Source organism: Lactuca virosa, chromosome 3 (assembly GCF_052849685.1).
Source record: "Lactuca virosa cultivar CGN04683 chromosome 3, Lactuca_virosa_CGN04683_v6, whole genome shotgun sequence".
In the NCBI taxonomy this organism is placed as follows: Eukaryota; Viridiplantae; Streptophyta; class Magnoliopsida; order Asterales; family Asteraceae; genus Lactuca; species Lactuca virosa.
In genome coordinates, this window is record NC_136428.1 from 102,286,482 (window position 1) to 102,300,098 (window position 13,617).

Consider the following 13,617-nt stretch of genomic DNA (forward strand, 5'->3'; position numbering starts at 1 on the left):
ATGATAAGCCCAAAGTAGTTTGAAGAACATATACAAGATCACAAACTCAAAGTAGTATCTAGAACATATACAAGATCACAAAAATGATCCAAAAGATCATATGAACTTTATGGTTTATGGTTTATGCATGTATGATCATTATAGTATTATACTTTCTCAAATGCGTTCTGGCCTGCAATTATTTTGTTTCATCTTTCTCCATATTCCTGTCGACACCTTGACAAAATTACGTTTTGAATTATCACCAACTGTTTTATTATAATTAGGTTTTTTCTTACATGCATACATAGGAAGAAAACTTTTAAATATTACATTATGGCCACATATTTTTAGACCAAAACTCAAAAGCACCACACATACATAAACACTACGGACACTTAGGCCTATTTCCATGAGTCAGCATGTCAGTGTAGCAGCTCCCACACTTTTCTCTGTTGCCATGTGTGCCAGGTGGCACACAGTTACACCTTTGACAGCACGTGCCACATGCCCTTGTGCACACGTTTGGCCTTGAATGCTTCCCACATCTTACTGCACATAGACTCCCACAGTCTGCGTAATTAACACAAAATACCCTCAACACCTTTCTCTATACATATTCAGTCCCAAAAATACCTTTAATATTTTGGAAAAAATGCACAAAAATACCTACAAACTCCAAAAACCTGCGGTTTGGTCCTTTAACCACCTAAAAAATCACACAAGTGAATTTCTATTTGTGTAACTACAACAAAATAAATGATAATAAGAAATTAAGAAAGTATGAGTAAGAAACCTGGGGTTGATGCGCTTGGGCCTCTATCCCAGCCTCGGATGAAGAAGAAGATACCTGAAATGAACATAATAAAAATTACGTGACAAATACACATATAAAGCTATAATTTCGGTGAGAATGAGAAAAAACAAATGGATTAAAGATTATAAAAGTTGTTTTAGTATTGGAACTTCTTCTTCTTAATACAATATTAAAAGATATATATTTCTAGCGTTGATAACTTGAAATAAATCTTTATTTTTTGTACATATTAAATCAAAATAAGTCATTAGTAATCGTAAATAAACGTAATCTATATAAGGAACTATTTATTAATTTAGTTATGGTTCAGAAAAATACCTGAGACATAGAAATGAGAAAGATGGAAATGATAAGTAGGAGGAGAAACTTTGAAGTGGAAGCCATTTTTGCATGGAATTGAAAGTTGTGAAAGAAATTATGAAGGTAGTTCGTTCTTATAAAAGAGGGTTATGAGCTTTGGGAAGTGAACCAGGCCCACTATATCTTTTGTCTTTATTTGCCAGCTGTCTTCTGCTAATAAAACTAATTTTATAATTTATAAATAAAGAATACAGTCGTTCGACTCAGCTATACATTTACTTTACTATGTAACACTTGCTTGCCACCTGTCTTCTGCCCACGAAATGAAAGGCTACGTATTCTATAAACTGGAAGGGTTCGTAGAACTATGAGTGATGATGTGATATTTGCTTCAAGTTAATATTTTTTGTTCTTATTCAAGTCTAATTTCTTTGTTTGTAAGTCGATATTTGGTATAATTCATAGGATAAAAACCCCTTTTGTTTATCAATTAAAGAAATTTATGAAAAGGTCAATTCCGATTTCCGATCATTCTCGTAAAGCATATTATTTTTTCTTAACAGGAAAAAGTTTATTAATCCAATACTAGCAAAAGGCTAGTGGAAAACAACAAAAATACAAATTCAATTATAAAAGGTGGTTTTAATCTCACAAAAAAAAAATGAATTACTGTTCATTAATTACCTTGCCTTTGAAAATCCTATTGTTCTTCGTGCCACCATAGGACTCAAATGAAACCCAATTAAGAGGATAATTCGAAACCTGTTGTTTTTCTTAATTTTCTCTTGCATCACGTTTCTTGATCAACGTCTTCTAAATAATCCATTGTTGTGGGGTTTTCTTTACACCAAGCATATATGGAGAAGAGCATATACCTCCGATTCCCAATAAAAATTGCAACGAATGCTCTCAAGTGAAGATCAAATATAACATTTTGTTTTTGGATAGTGGAGTTTTTCCTCTAAGGCCGGACGGTATCATAGCGGGGAAGAGGTGCGGGAGCCTTCCCGCACGACGGAACACCGGACCGTCACTGCGGGAGGCGGAGGTGCGGGAATGGGGGAGGGGACGATACCCCGCGTTCTCTCTCCCCCTATCATTGGCTGAGCAATTTTTTTTTCTTTTTTTTTTCCAACGGATATATGCATTTAAACTCAAATTTTTTTGTTTTTTTTTTTTTTTACTTTTTTAAACACCTATAAATACCCAACTATTTACCTTCAATCAACATTCAAACAAACCCTCTATTCTCTCTATTTTCTTCTCAAAAAAAAAATGAATCGCGACAATCAAACCCCAACTTCCGATCGAAAGAAAAAAAAGTCATTGTTCGAGTTTAAACATCCCTACTCGAAACATTTTTGCTATCGATTCATCCACAATGAGTTTATCGCCCCCAACTCGATGTTCCCATTCAATCCCCACTACAATTTCAATACCAAAATGTTGGGCAATATTACCTAATCCAAGTTCCAAATGTTACGTCGCAAATGTTTTCAAACTTTGTTGTTTTTCCGGATCAACAATCGCCAAATCAACCTCAACCCCAAACCCAAACTCAAACTCAAACTCAAACCCAAACCCAAACCCAACAACAACGCCAACTTGTCGATGAGTTAGATGACTCGGAAGAAGAAGAGATGGTTCCCGAAACTCAACCCACACCACCCCCACAAAGACGTAAAGGGAAAAAACAAGCGCGCGAGGGTATCGCACAACCGGGAAGACAAAAGCCGACAGCATGGCTTCCACACGAAGAGCTAGTTTTGGTCAAAGCTTGGGCTGACATTTCTGAGGATTCGATTCAAGAAAACGCACAACCGGGAGACCATTTTTGGTTTCGCATTTTAGAACGGTTTCGATAGGAGCTAGAAAAAGGTGACGACTACCGTATGAAACATCAACTGAATTCGAAGTTTCGAGAAATCAAAGGGGGTTTCAAAAATAAATGGGTTGTACAACAACCTAAAAACCCAACGAAAAAGTGGCCAAGGCGAGGAACAAATACTTCAAGAAGCTTTGCAGTTTTACCTTGAGGAAGTCGGAACACGATTGTTGGAAATTATTGGTCCGATGTCCTAGGTGGAAAAAATACGAGCAAGATTTTATTTTTGGAGTCCAACAATCAAAGCGAACGTAAACGGGCTCTAATGGTTACACAACCTCCTCCGATGCTCGGGTCAGTCTAGATTTAAATCAAGATGATGAACTCGAGCTAGAAGAAATTGTCCGCCCAATGGGTAGGGACAAAGCGAAGAGAAAGGGAAAAGGAAAAGGGACTTCTTCGGGTGCATCTGATTTCAGCGTGGACATTGACGAAATGCGGAAAATAACATCGTCGTTTGATCGATATAATCTTAATTTTTCCAAACGTTTGGCTTTCGACAAAGAAAAAGAAGAAGCAAGGAAAAAGGAGCGGGCGGAGACAAGAAATGGAGAATATGAAGTTTTTGATGGAAAACACCGATCATCTCTCGGGACCGACTCTCGAGCTCGTGATGAAGAAGAGGGAAAAAATTCTGAAAAAATATTTTCCGTATGTCGTTGGTGTGTGTTTTTTTTTTTTTAATTTTCTAGTTTTTTAAATTTTAGGTTTAATGTAATTTTTATTTTAATTAAGGAAATGCTTTTTATTTTAATTAAATTTTATGTTTAATATTAATTTAAAAATTATAAATCATAAAAAAAAATTATTTAAAAAAAAAAGTGAGGGAAGCCCTTCTCACCCATTCCTTAGGTTTTAGGTAAGGGAAAGGAAAATGAAGGAAAGAGGGGTATGGCCCACAAAAAGTGATGGAAACTTCCCTCCCATACCCTCCAGACTCCGGTCTAACAAGTGAATACGAGTGATCTTTTCGCTCAAGTAGACTACAATGATGCTTTAGATTCTTTTGTAGGTAAAACTCAAGCTACTTGTTCAAATCTGATATACTTTGATTCAATTGAATTCCAAAGTTACTCAACACAACGTTTTGGTATATATCAAATAAGGAATCAAACATATAGTTTAAAATGTTTTAGCTACAAATCACAAATGTAGTCATTGTTCTTACACTTACTATGCTTGAGAAGTTTATGTTAGTACTCTTAATACAATATAATGTAGCCATATTCTTTCCCTGATCATACAAATAGATGTACAACATTGATATAATTACAAAACTAATGCAATCAAACGTAAAGATTCTTGTATAGGAAACTTGAACAAGTCAAAAGTTTATCTCTATAAAATTTTACATTTAATAAATTAACGATATTAAAAGAAGTGTACCTTGGCAGCATATGTTATAGCCAGTGAGTAAAATAAGCAAACAAAAATAGTTGCGTGCAAGTAAGTTCTTCACAAAATTTCTTAACACCCCTGTAGTCGGGATGCCTACCCAACCAAGTATAAATATTAAATAATAAACAAAAATAATAAAACGTTTAAATACCTCCTAACAACACTTTTCTCCTTTGGGTATATATAAAATGAAATGATAATCTCTAAAACCCAATACTTAATTCCTTTTCATTCATCTCATACACATGATCTCTTGCATCAGTCAAAGCACTTTGACCTAACTTCGTAAGAAAATTGCTAGCAAGATTTAATGACGTCAGCCTCACATCTTCATTAGCCTTCAACGCTTGCGAAATGGAAAAAGCCCCTTCATCCTTTTTTTAACAAAAATTAAATCAAAATTAACCCAAAAAAAATTAACTTTTTTATTAGAAGTGTTGCAATGAACACGTGTCATACCCTAATTTCATTAAACCCTAAATCCAATGACACAAGAGCTTCATTAACCACCTTCAAACTTCGAGCCAGGCTCTTTGCACCCTGCAACCACCCACACCCACACCCACTCACTATTAACTTTTTTTTAATTATAATAAAAATATGATATAAAATTTTAATAATATAAAATATAAAATATAAAATATAAACCTCATCACTAAGGCCATTGGCTCGAAGGTCTAAAGTGGTGATTGTATTGTTGTATTTTAAAGTATCCGCTATGAACTCTGCACCCTTTGCACCTATCTGTAATGTTTTAAATTAATTTAGTCAATTTAAGATTTTAAAACTCGATGAAGAAATAAAAAAGTTTTAGTTTTATAAATTACCTTACACCAACCAAGCATCAGAGTTTTTATATTTCCATGAAACTTAAGAACTTCCGACAATGCCCTTGCTCCATCTGGACCCATGGGATTATACCCAAGTTCAAGCTGTTTTCAATTTGCTATTATTAACCCATAAAAAAAAACTCGAAAAGTTTATAAAAAATTGATTTTCTTACAGCTGTTATCACAGTATTATCTTTTAAAACTTCTGCTATTGCAGTGATCCCTTTAGCATGTATGTCATTTCCTCCCTGAAAATATAAATTTAATTTCAAATAATTATATAAAACAAACTTTAAATTTAATAAAATGAGTTTATGCCATCTACTCACCAGATCTATGTTTGTAATTGATCGGTTCTCCTTCAAAGCATCGGCTATTTTCTCAGCTCCCTGATGCATTTTATATAATAAGATATTAATTATTGTTATGTATTTGAAAGAGAAAATATTAAAATAATAATGAAATAATGAAATAATGAATACCTCGTCTTTAATGTCATTCATGTAGACATTAAGCCACAATAAAGATTTACTTTTTTTCACATATTCAGCAACATGAAATGCACCTTTTGAGGTTATCATATTGTTTCCAATGTCAAGAGCTGTGAGTTTTCCTGCTTATAAAACTATACATGTCAAGTTAACACGATTTATATAAATATATAAATTCAATGAAACGTATAATTATATATATTTAATAAATTAAATAAATAAAGAAATAAAGAAACTAAACCTTTATGCAAAGATAATCCGGTTATTAATGCACGAACTCCTTCATCTCCTATCGAGTTCCCATGCAAAAAAAGTTCCTGCATTTTTATATTATAATAAACAAACTTAAGCCAACAAAGTTTTAGTGTTAGTTACAAAAAAAAATAAAGGAAAAGAAAATGACATGAGTACCCTTAAAGCTTTGTTACCCTCGAGCCCTTTAGCAAGGGCAGAAGCGCCTAATGCACCACCATAATTTCCACTATGATAATTACAAAAATAATTAGTATTTTCGTGCATTATAAATTTCCAAAAAAGGTATAAAATGTATTTATAAGATGATTAGATGACTCACTTTAGATATAAACTATTCAACGATTTATTCTCAAGAAGTGCTTCAGCAAGACCTGAGAATCCCTGTCATCAATGCCATTTAAAAAGTAAGAAGTATGTTATTAATTTTTAAAAAAAATAAGATGAAAAAGAAAAAAAAAATTACAGAATAATCAATCAAATTGTTGTTGAGTTCAAGTGTCCTCAAGGTTGAGTTCTTCTTTAGCAACTCAGCAATGGCCTTTGCTCCCTGCAACATGGAAATACATCAGAGTCTTTCACACAACAATTAACATGTTGAAATTTTTTAAAAAAATAATAATAACAATAAATAAATAAAAAGCTAACCTCATCACCTATATTAGTACTATTTAGCTGGAGCTTCTGAATACCACTATTATCCACCAGTATATCACATAAAACCTGCATATAAAAGCACATATATTATTCGGTAATTATAAACATCCAAAACCTGAAATATTAAACAATTGTTACAAATTAAAATCCAAGAATTAGTTGACCTTAGCTCCTTCATCCCCAATACTGTTTCCTGATAAGTTAAGAACCTTTAGAGAAATGTTTGATTGTAAAATACCATCAAAAGCTTTAATTCCTTCTGCAGTTATTCCATTAGCAGCAAAATTTACTTCTTCAGCAACCTGGAAAAGGAAAAAAGCAATGGTGCATTAAGAATACAGAGCCAAATCAATAAAAAGTCATGACTTAATGGGGAAAGTCTCATTTACTTGAGTTTCTATTCAGGTAATTCAATCTGGATTAAGTCAAAAAGAAACAACCATATATAGCCTATCTAACTAAGACTTGTCCCTTTAGTCCATTGAGTGAAAAGGTACATCACCTTAGTCAAATGTCAAAAATACAGGGCACATATGTAATTTTAACTTTGAAATTTGCCTATAAAACCAAATGCTGCAACTAACATGGGGCTTATATGTGTCGACAGTCTACAATTCATATGCAGTTAGTTGTCAGAATACAATTCCCTAAAAACAGCCATACATATACTTTGATTCAATATGACAGGTGTTGGATGATGATTCACTTCCATAGTTGACCCAACGATCATATAAATCTTAACATTTGAGATTTGTCTTCAAAAATTCATTACAACTCACAACCCTTTCAGAAGCTACACAGATGCTAATGAATTGCACTCATCATAAAATATCATTGTATAAGAAGCTATGAGATGAATTATGCAGGATAAAAGTAGACAATATCATAAAAATAATCAAACCTGGTTATAAGCTAAGCTCTCTGCAAGGAAGAATAGTCCTTCATCTCCAAAGTTGCGACCTGCAAAAGATACATGATTTGAATAGTGGTGCTTTACAAAGAGTGTATAAGAAAATGTATGGAAAATAGCTTCACTCATTGCATCTTATATGGTGTTATTTTGTTAGTACCTGACATGTCAACAATGCTGAATGACCTAAGTTCTTTGGAGAAATCATTGAGTCGAAGTTTGGATTCCCTTTCGATCTTTGCACCAAAATTTGGTAATAAGTTTGTCCCAGCAGCAAAGGACCATTTTACTCCTTCAGTCGGTTTTTTCTCTTGTACAGGAGCTTTTGATTTCTTAGGCATCATCAGTTTCTCCACCAATTTCCACATAACTGTCAGCTGAACACATAAATTAGTGATCCATTGAGAAGTTACACAGATCCTGCTTTTGTTTCATTGTTATAGTTAAACTTAATTGTGTTCAAATGCGCAATCAATCTACTCTCGTATGGAATGGATGTAGTGCATTCAAAAACGATATAAACAAGAAACGTAACAGAAATATGTAGCAATTAAAAGCAATACCAAAAGTGACGACAATGAAGGAACCGACTGGCAACACAGAAGAAGCAATCTCCTTCACCGGAAAGGAGGTTGAAGGCACTGCTTCGGATTGCGACTCCGTATAAACTTTCCTAGCTCTTCCCGACCGCCCAGACGAAGCCGAAGCATTTTTTATTCCAAATGTTTGGAATTTCAAACGTCGCCGCCCTGAACTCACATACTGCAACGACGGAGAAAAAAACAGCCGTCTGCGAAGCAACACATAGCCACCGGTTGAGAAACTGCTGTTTATGGTTGGTTTTGGATGAGAGCAGACGGAGAGAGTTGAAGCACAATCCATGAGTGAGTGAGAAAAGGAAATTTGGGGAAAATGGATAGAAGAGGACGATGAGGGAGGGAGTGAAGACGACGAAGAATATTCTAGTAAAGTATGTAGCATCGTAGCCTTTTGGGCTGATTTTATGTGGATAAAAATTTGGGCTTTTCCATATTAAACCATGGGCTGGGTCATGGTGCCTGGTAAAGTGACGAATCTTTACGGGTTGTTTGATTAACTTTCTGATGGTACAATTTTAAGAGGTTATTTTTTAATGGTTCAGCATCCAAAGACTTTGTTAAACACAACTTCAACCACGGAACGAATCAGAGTTGCTGAATGAACGTTGAACGAATCAACGAATAACGTCTCTAAATGACCATCTTTGTGAAAAATCCCAAAGTTGCCCTCGTAACCTACATCGTTCTTTTATTTCTACTCTGTTAAGGCGAAAAATCATTTCTCCCCCATTTCATCGGCAAGTGTTAGGTGGTGTTTGTTTATTGTTTGCACATCTGCGTGATTTCTTCTGTCTGCGCCGCGCAGACCACGCGCAGACATTAGCCTTTGCAGACTGTTTGTTTTTTTGAAGACTGCAGACCTAAAAAGGTATGTGCGTCCTCTTCTTGGCGCAGATGTGGACCAGAGTCTTCTAACATCTTCAGACATCTTCTAGCCTAAAAAAACACATATATCTATATTTTTTTTAAGTTTTTTTTTTTAACTTATATTTTTTCCAACTTTATTAATGATAAAAAATTTGAAAAAAAAATTACAAAACTTAAAAAAAAAAAAACGTTCGACGATACAAACATGATATTTTTGACAAATTTATAAATAAAGATTTATTACAATAATAGTCGTTGAAGTTGTTTATATAAATACGAAAAAAAATCATAATATATTCTTATATTTTTTTGCTAAATTTTGTAAAACATTATTTAATACACTATCGTCAATTTTTCAAGAAAATATTTATGCTACGTTTTTAATGGATTTAATTGAAAAAATCAAAATTTATTTCCATCTATTTATGTATCAAATTCTTTGATCCCTAATTATAATGTTTAGTTATAACTTTGCAATCAAAGTTGTTGGTTTTTATCAAATATATACGTTAATTCATACCATTTTTATTTTTATTTTTATACAATAATACATAAAAGTTGATATAGATTTGTTAATTATTTATAACAAAGTCATAAAAATATTAAAAAAACACTTTGAAGTTTAAAAAAATTAGTTTATTTAGATTTCAGTTTATTTTAGTAGCCCGCAGATGTTAAAAAAACAAACAGTCTTCTTTTTTCAGACTGCAGACGTTTGGTCCACATCTTCTACTGCAGAGGTCTACAGATGTGGCCCGCAGACTGCAAATGTTTTGCCTCAGAAAAAACAAACAGCACCTTAGAGAAGGAGAACATTATCTCCATGATTTTGGGCAGCTCGTAGAAGCGTTCAAAGGATTATACTATGGGTGTGCAGAAATTAATCAAGCCAATTCGAACCGACTGATCTAATTACAAACCGATCGACTATATTGGATATCCAATCATAATTGGATCGGATTGGTTTTGAAATTTCAAATTGTAATTGAACTGGACCAATTATTAGATGACCTTGAAAATCCAATGGATAGCTGAATTTAACCGATCTAATGTTCCAATATTATCATCCAACAAATATCCAATTACTATGCAATGTTATTATCTAATTAATATGAGTCAAATAAAAAATAAAAACGATCCGATTATCATAATTCTATATTTATGTTTGGTTGTTTAATTAAGGAGGTGTTTGGGATTTGCTTATTTAACACAACTTATGTTTATTTGTAAAAATGTTTATTAGCTTATTCGGTTTCAAAACGGAGTTTTTAAAAAAAAATGTTTGGATTAATTTATCCGTTATCAAAACGAAATAAGTTGATAAGTTATTTTTAGTGTTCGACAAACTCTTATTTTATGTGTAATAATGAAACAACTTATCAAAATTAGGGTTAGCCCACTTGGTTGACAATATTTTTCTAACAAGGAGGTCATGGGTTCAATACCAAACATGCACTAACTCGCCGTTCCAAAAAAAAAAAAAAAAAAAAAAACTCATTAAATAAGTCAATAAGTAAGTAGGAAGTAACTTATCAAAAACTTCCTATTTAAATCAATAAGTATTTGTGGAATCTTGTTATCCAAATACTAAAAATTCATTATTACCGGTGTTAAACCGGAATAAGTCAATAAACACTTCAAATAAGCAATTCCAAACACCCACCAAATAAAAACTAAATAAAAATTGGTTGTACATTGGATAACCAATCAAATTATCCAATAGATAAACTGATCTAATCCAACATCCACTCGGATTAGTTTAGATGCCTATATTGAATTGGATTAGATCAGTTGACAAAAATCCAACATCCAATGAAAATTTTGATTGCATCGGTTCCATCGAAATCCATTGGATTTGAAACGATGAACACTCCTAAACGATACAAAACCCTTATATGTTGTCACTCCATCTATGTCTTGTCAACACTTTCATCGATGATCGGGTTAGGGTTCCAATCTCTCTTTATGTTGTTTTTCACATGTAACTTAATTTATTTCTTGGTATTAGGTTTAACTGTTCATATATTCATATGATTAATTAATTCTAATAGTCGAATTTTAGATATTTATCGGCCATATCACGATATGATTCTTCTTCATGTGGTTGAATTTAATCACTCGACTTTGTTACCATAAATTTTCATAATCCCTAATTATACTCCAAGCAAATCCATTATCTGTTACAACTCCAAGATCAGTGAAAATCATCCAATTGGTAATATTAACAAGGTAGAGAATGAAGAGATTAATAAGGTTTGATGAAATGTTTCACTATAATATTGTTAAATGTTGCTACTTAGAACGTGATGATTACATGTTATATGTAAAACAATAATAAGATTAATAAAGCATGTGAATTGTTTTTGAAGACCCATAAGGATAATACATTTTCCTATGTCTTTGTGATCATGTGTTATATTTATGCAGGAAGGTTGAATAATGTAGAAAAGTTGTACTCTCGTATGTCGTTGAAGTGATAGTTTCTTTTTTGTTCAAACACCTATACAAGTGGGTATTTGAAGAACGGAAAACTCGATGAGGCTGTTCGAATCTATGACTAAATGGTGGAGAAGAATGTGGTTTCTTGGAGCTTAGTGGTTGATGGCTACTGCAAATTAAGGGAAATCAGGAAAATAAAAGAGTTGTTTGATGCAATTCTAGATAGAAATTAAATGCTGTTATTTAGACTGAAATCGTTGATGGTTATAAAAAAACCATGGATTTTGAAGACATTTTTTGTTATTTTTGCAAATGAGACGTGAAAATGGGATAAAACTTTTTTCAAACACAATGATTGTAGTATTTAGAGTTGTGGAAGATTTGATGATACAAATAAGGGCTTCTAGTCCATGATTCAGTGATGCTTATGGGATTCGACTTTATACTTGGTAGGCAATATGCGATTACTATGTACATATCGGGCGTATTAGATGTATCAATTAAGTTGTTTACAATAATATTTTTAACATAATGGAGAAACAATTCATGGTTTCTTGGAATTTTTTATTAATAGTTATATCAAGCTTGAACTTTTTCTTAGGTAATTTTGTTATTACTATGTACTTTATGTAGTAACCTTTTGTATTTTTCATGTTCATACCGCCTTCTTTTGTCCATATTTGTAATATAATGAAGTGTCGTTCAAAAAAGAAAGTTGATGTTGTACATGTGTTAGAACAATAGAAGTTATTATGCAAATGTATGTTGCTAGTTTTAGAAGGTGATTCATTTTGAAGCATTTATAAGAAATTTGTATGAACTTCTTAATTTTTTTTTTATGATTTGTTAGTATTTGTTATTATTTCCGAATAGAAAGGTAAATTTGTAAATAGTCAAGCCTCTTTAGCAAAGAACATGATTTAGTTTAAAATCAAATCTATTCAGAAAATTTGAATAAATTAGTGCTAAATCAGAGATTACCAAAAAAAACCCATAATTTCAAAACTCAAAATCATTACCCATTTTTATAAATAAATTATTTTCTTCTAGTTTTAATAACATATTAACTAAAATATATCATCATGATTGCCATTAGAATAATTAAAATTTACTTGTGCAATAATGTCGGTAATTTAATTTAAAGCTATATGAAAAAAATATTATACAAGAGATATAAGCAAATGATTAGTAATTTTTCAATATAACTATTTAATACATTTTGTATTCTCCGGTGAATGTACAAGTGTCATCTCTAATTTGTTTGGATGCCATAGAAACCAAGGTAGATGTCAACTCACCATTGATCAAGAAGACCATTAGCTTAGGTTTTCACGGCGGCCGGCCGACATCATCGATCAATACAAACACATTGCCAGTTCATAAACACACAATCACCCCATCGATATCTCAGTATAAAACCATGACACTTTTCCTTCAAATCACACAGCTGATCAGTCTTCATCACATACAACGCATTAACAATGGCTTTTGGGTCTCCAGCCACCGTATTTGCTGTCTGCTTTGCTGCAATGGTGGCAGCGACCATCGCCATGGATCCAAACATGCCCGGAATGGCGCCTGCTCCTGCACCGTCCTCAACAACCATGGTTTCTCCGTCAGCAATGATCGGAGGTTTCGTTGCTTTGGCTCTCTCATATCTCATGATCAAAGAAAGGGTTTAATTAAATAGTTCTTCGACCTTGTATGTTGCTATGGCTTTTGTACGTGTGTTTTAGTGTTTGAATTGTGTTTTGCGGAAGTAATGTAACTCCGATGCTTACTATTTACATAATAAATATTTTGGTCTTTTTGTACCTAAAAGAGCGTAAATCCCAGTTTAATATGAACTTTAACAGGAAAACGTAACAGAAATATGTAGCAATTAAAAACAATACCAAAAGTGACGACAATGAAGGAGCCGACTGGCAAAACACAGAAGAAGCAATCTCCTTCACCAGAAAGGAGGTTGAAGGGGGTGCTTCGGATTGCGACTCCGTATAAACCGTCCTAGCTCTTCCCGAACGCCCAGAAGAAGTCGAGGCATTTTTTATTGCAAATGTTTGGAATTTCAAACGTCGCCGCCCAGAACCCACACACTGCAACGACGGAGAGAAAAACAGCCGCCTGCGAAGCAGCACATAGCCACCGGTTAAGAAACTGCTGCTTGTGGTTGGTTTTGGATGAGAGCAGAGA

The 13,617-nt window shown here is 33.2% G+C and overlaps 2 protein-coding genes across 3 annotated transcripts; both read right to left on the reverse strand.

Annotated features, from left to right (window-relative positions):
- Positions 1-231: 231 nt before the first annotated feature.
- LOC145162516 (peamaclein-like) lies at positions 232-1,206 on the reverse strand. The gene is made up of 4 exons (XM_079081635.1): positions 1,115-1,206; positions 776-829; positions 649-688; positions 232-552 (listed from the first exon to the last, which is right to left on the reverse strand). The coding sequence occupies exons 1-4, from the start codon at positions 1,178-1,180 to the stop codon at positions 368-370; spliced, it is 345 nt and encodes a 114-aa protein (XP_078937761.1). The 5' UTR covers positions 1,181-1,206; the 3' UTR covers positions 232-367.
- Positions 1,207-4,395: 3,189 nt separating this feature from the next.
- EMB2004 (RNI-like superfamily protein) lies at positions 4,396-8,474 on the reverse strand. 2 transcript variants are annotated; one of them, XM_079085260.1, is made up of 16 exons: positions 8,083-8,474; positions 7,680-7,889; positions 7,511-7,569; positions 6,774-6,911; positions 6,601-6,675; positions 6,419-6,502; positions 6,275-6,336; positions 6,112-6,181; positions 5,942-6,017; positions 5,692-5,822; positions 5,539-5,598; positions 5,383-5,457; positions 5,207-5,311; positions 5,028-5,123; positions 4,839-4,919; positions 4,396-4,753 (listed from the first exon to the last, which is right to left on the reverse strand). In XM_079085260.1, the coding sequence occupies exons 1-16, from the start codon at positions 8,399-8,401 to the stop codon at positions 4,583-4,585; spliced, it is 1,812 nt and encodes a 603-aa protein (XP_078941386.1). In that variant the 5' UTR covers positions 8,402-8,474; the 3' UTR covers positions 4,396-4,582. The 2 variants fall into 2 exon arrangements, with proteins under 2 accessions (XP_078941386.1, XP_078941387.1); XM_079085261.1 differs by having other exon boundaries at positions 7,680-7,896; positions 8,083-8,206.
- Positions 8,475-13,617: the final 5,143 nt, after the last annotated feature.

Bases quoted from the DNA above. Each gene is read 5' to 3' on its own strand.
- LOC145162516 (XM_079081635.1), bottom strand. From the start codon at position 1,180: ATGGCTTCCACTTCAAAGTTTCTCCTCCTACTTATCATTTCCATCTTT. The intron at 689-775 runs GTTTCTTACTCA...GTGATTTTTTAG, and splicing joins CCCAAGCGCATCAACCCCAG to GTGGTTAAAGGACCAAACCG. The intron at 553-648 runs GTATTTTTGTGC...TTAATTACGCAG, and splicing joins CAGGTTTTTGGAGTTTGTAG to ACTGTGGGAGTCTATGTGCA.
- EMB2004 (XM_079085260.1), bottom strand. From the start codon at position 8,401: ATGGATTGTGCTTCAACTCTCTCCGTCTGCTCTCATCCAAAACCAACC. The intron at 5,823-5,941 runs GTTTAGTTTCTT...TTTTATAAGCAG, and splicing joins CGGATTATCTTTGCATAAAG to GAAAACTCACAGCTCTTGAC. The intron at 4,920-5,027 runs GTTTATATTTTA...GGGTGGTTGCAG, and splicing joins CCAATGGCCTTAGTGATGAG to GGTGCAAAGAGCCTGGCTCG.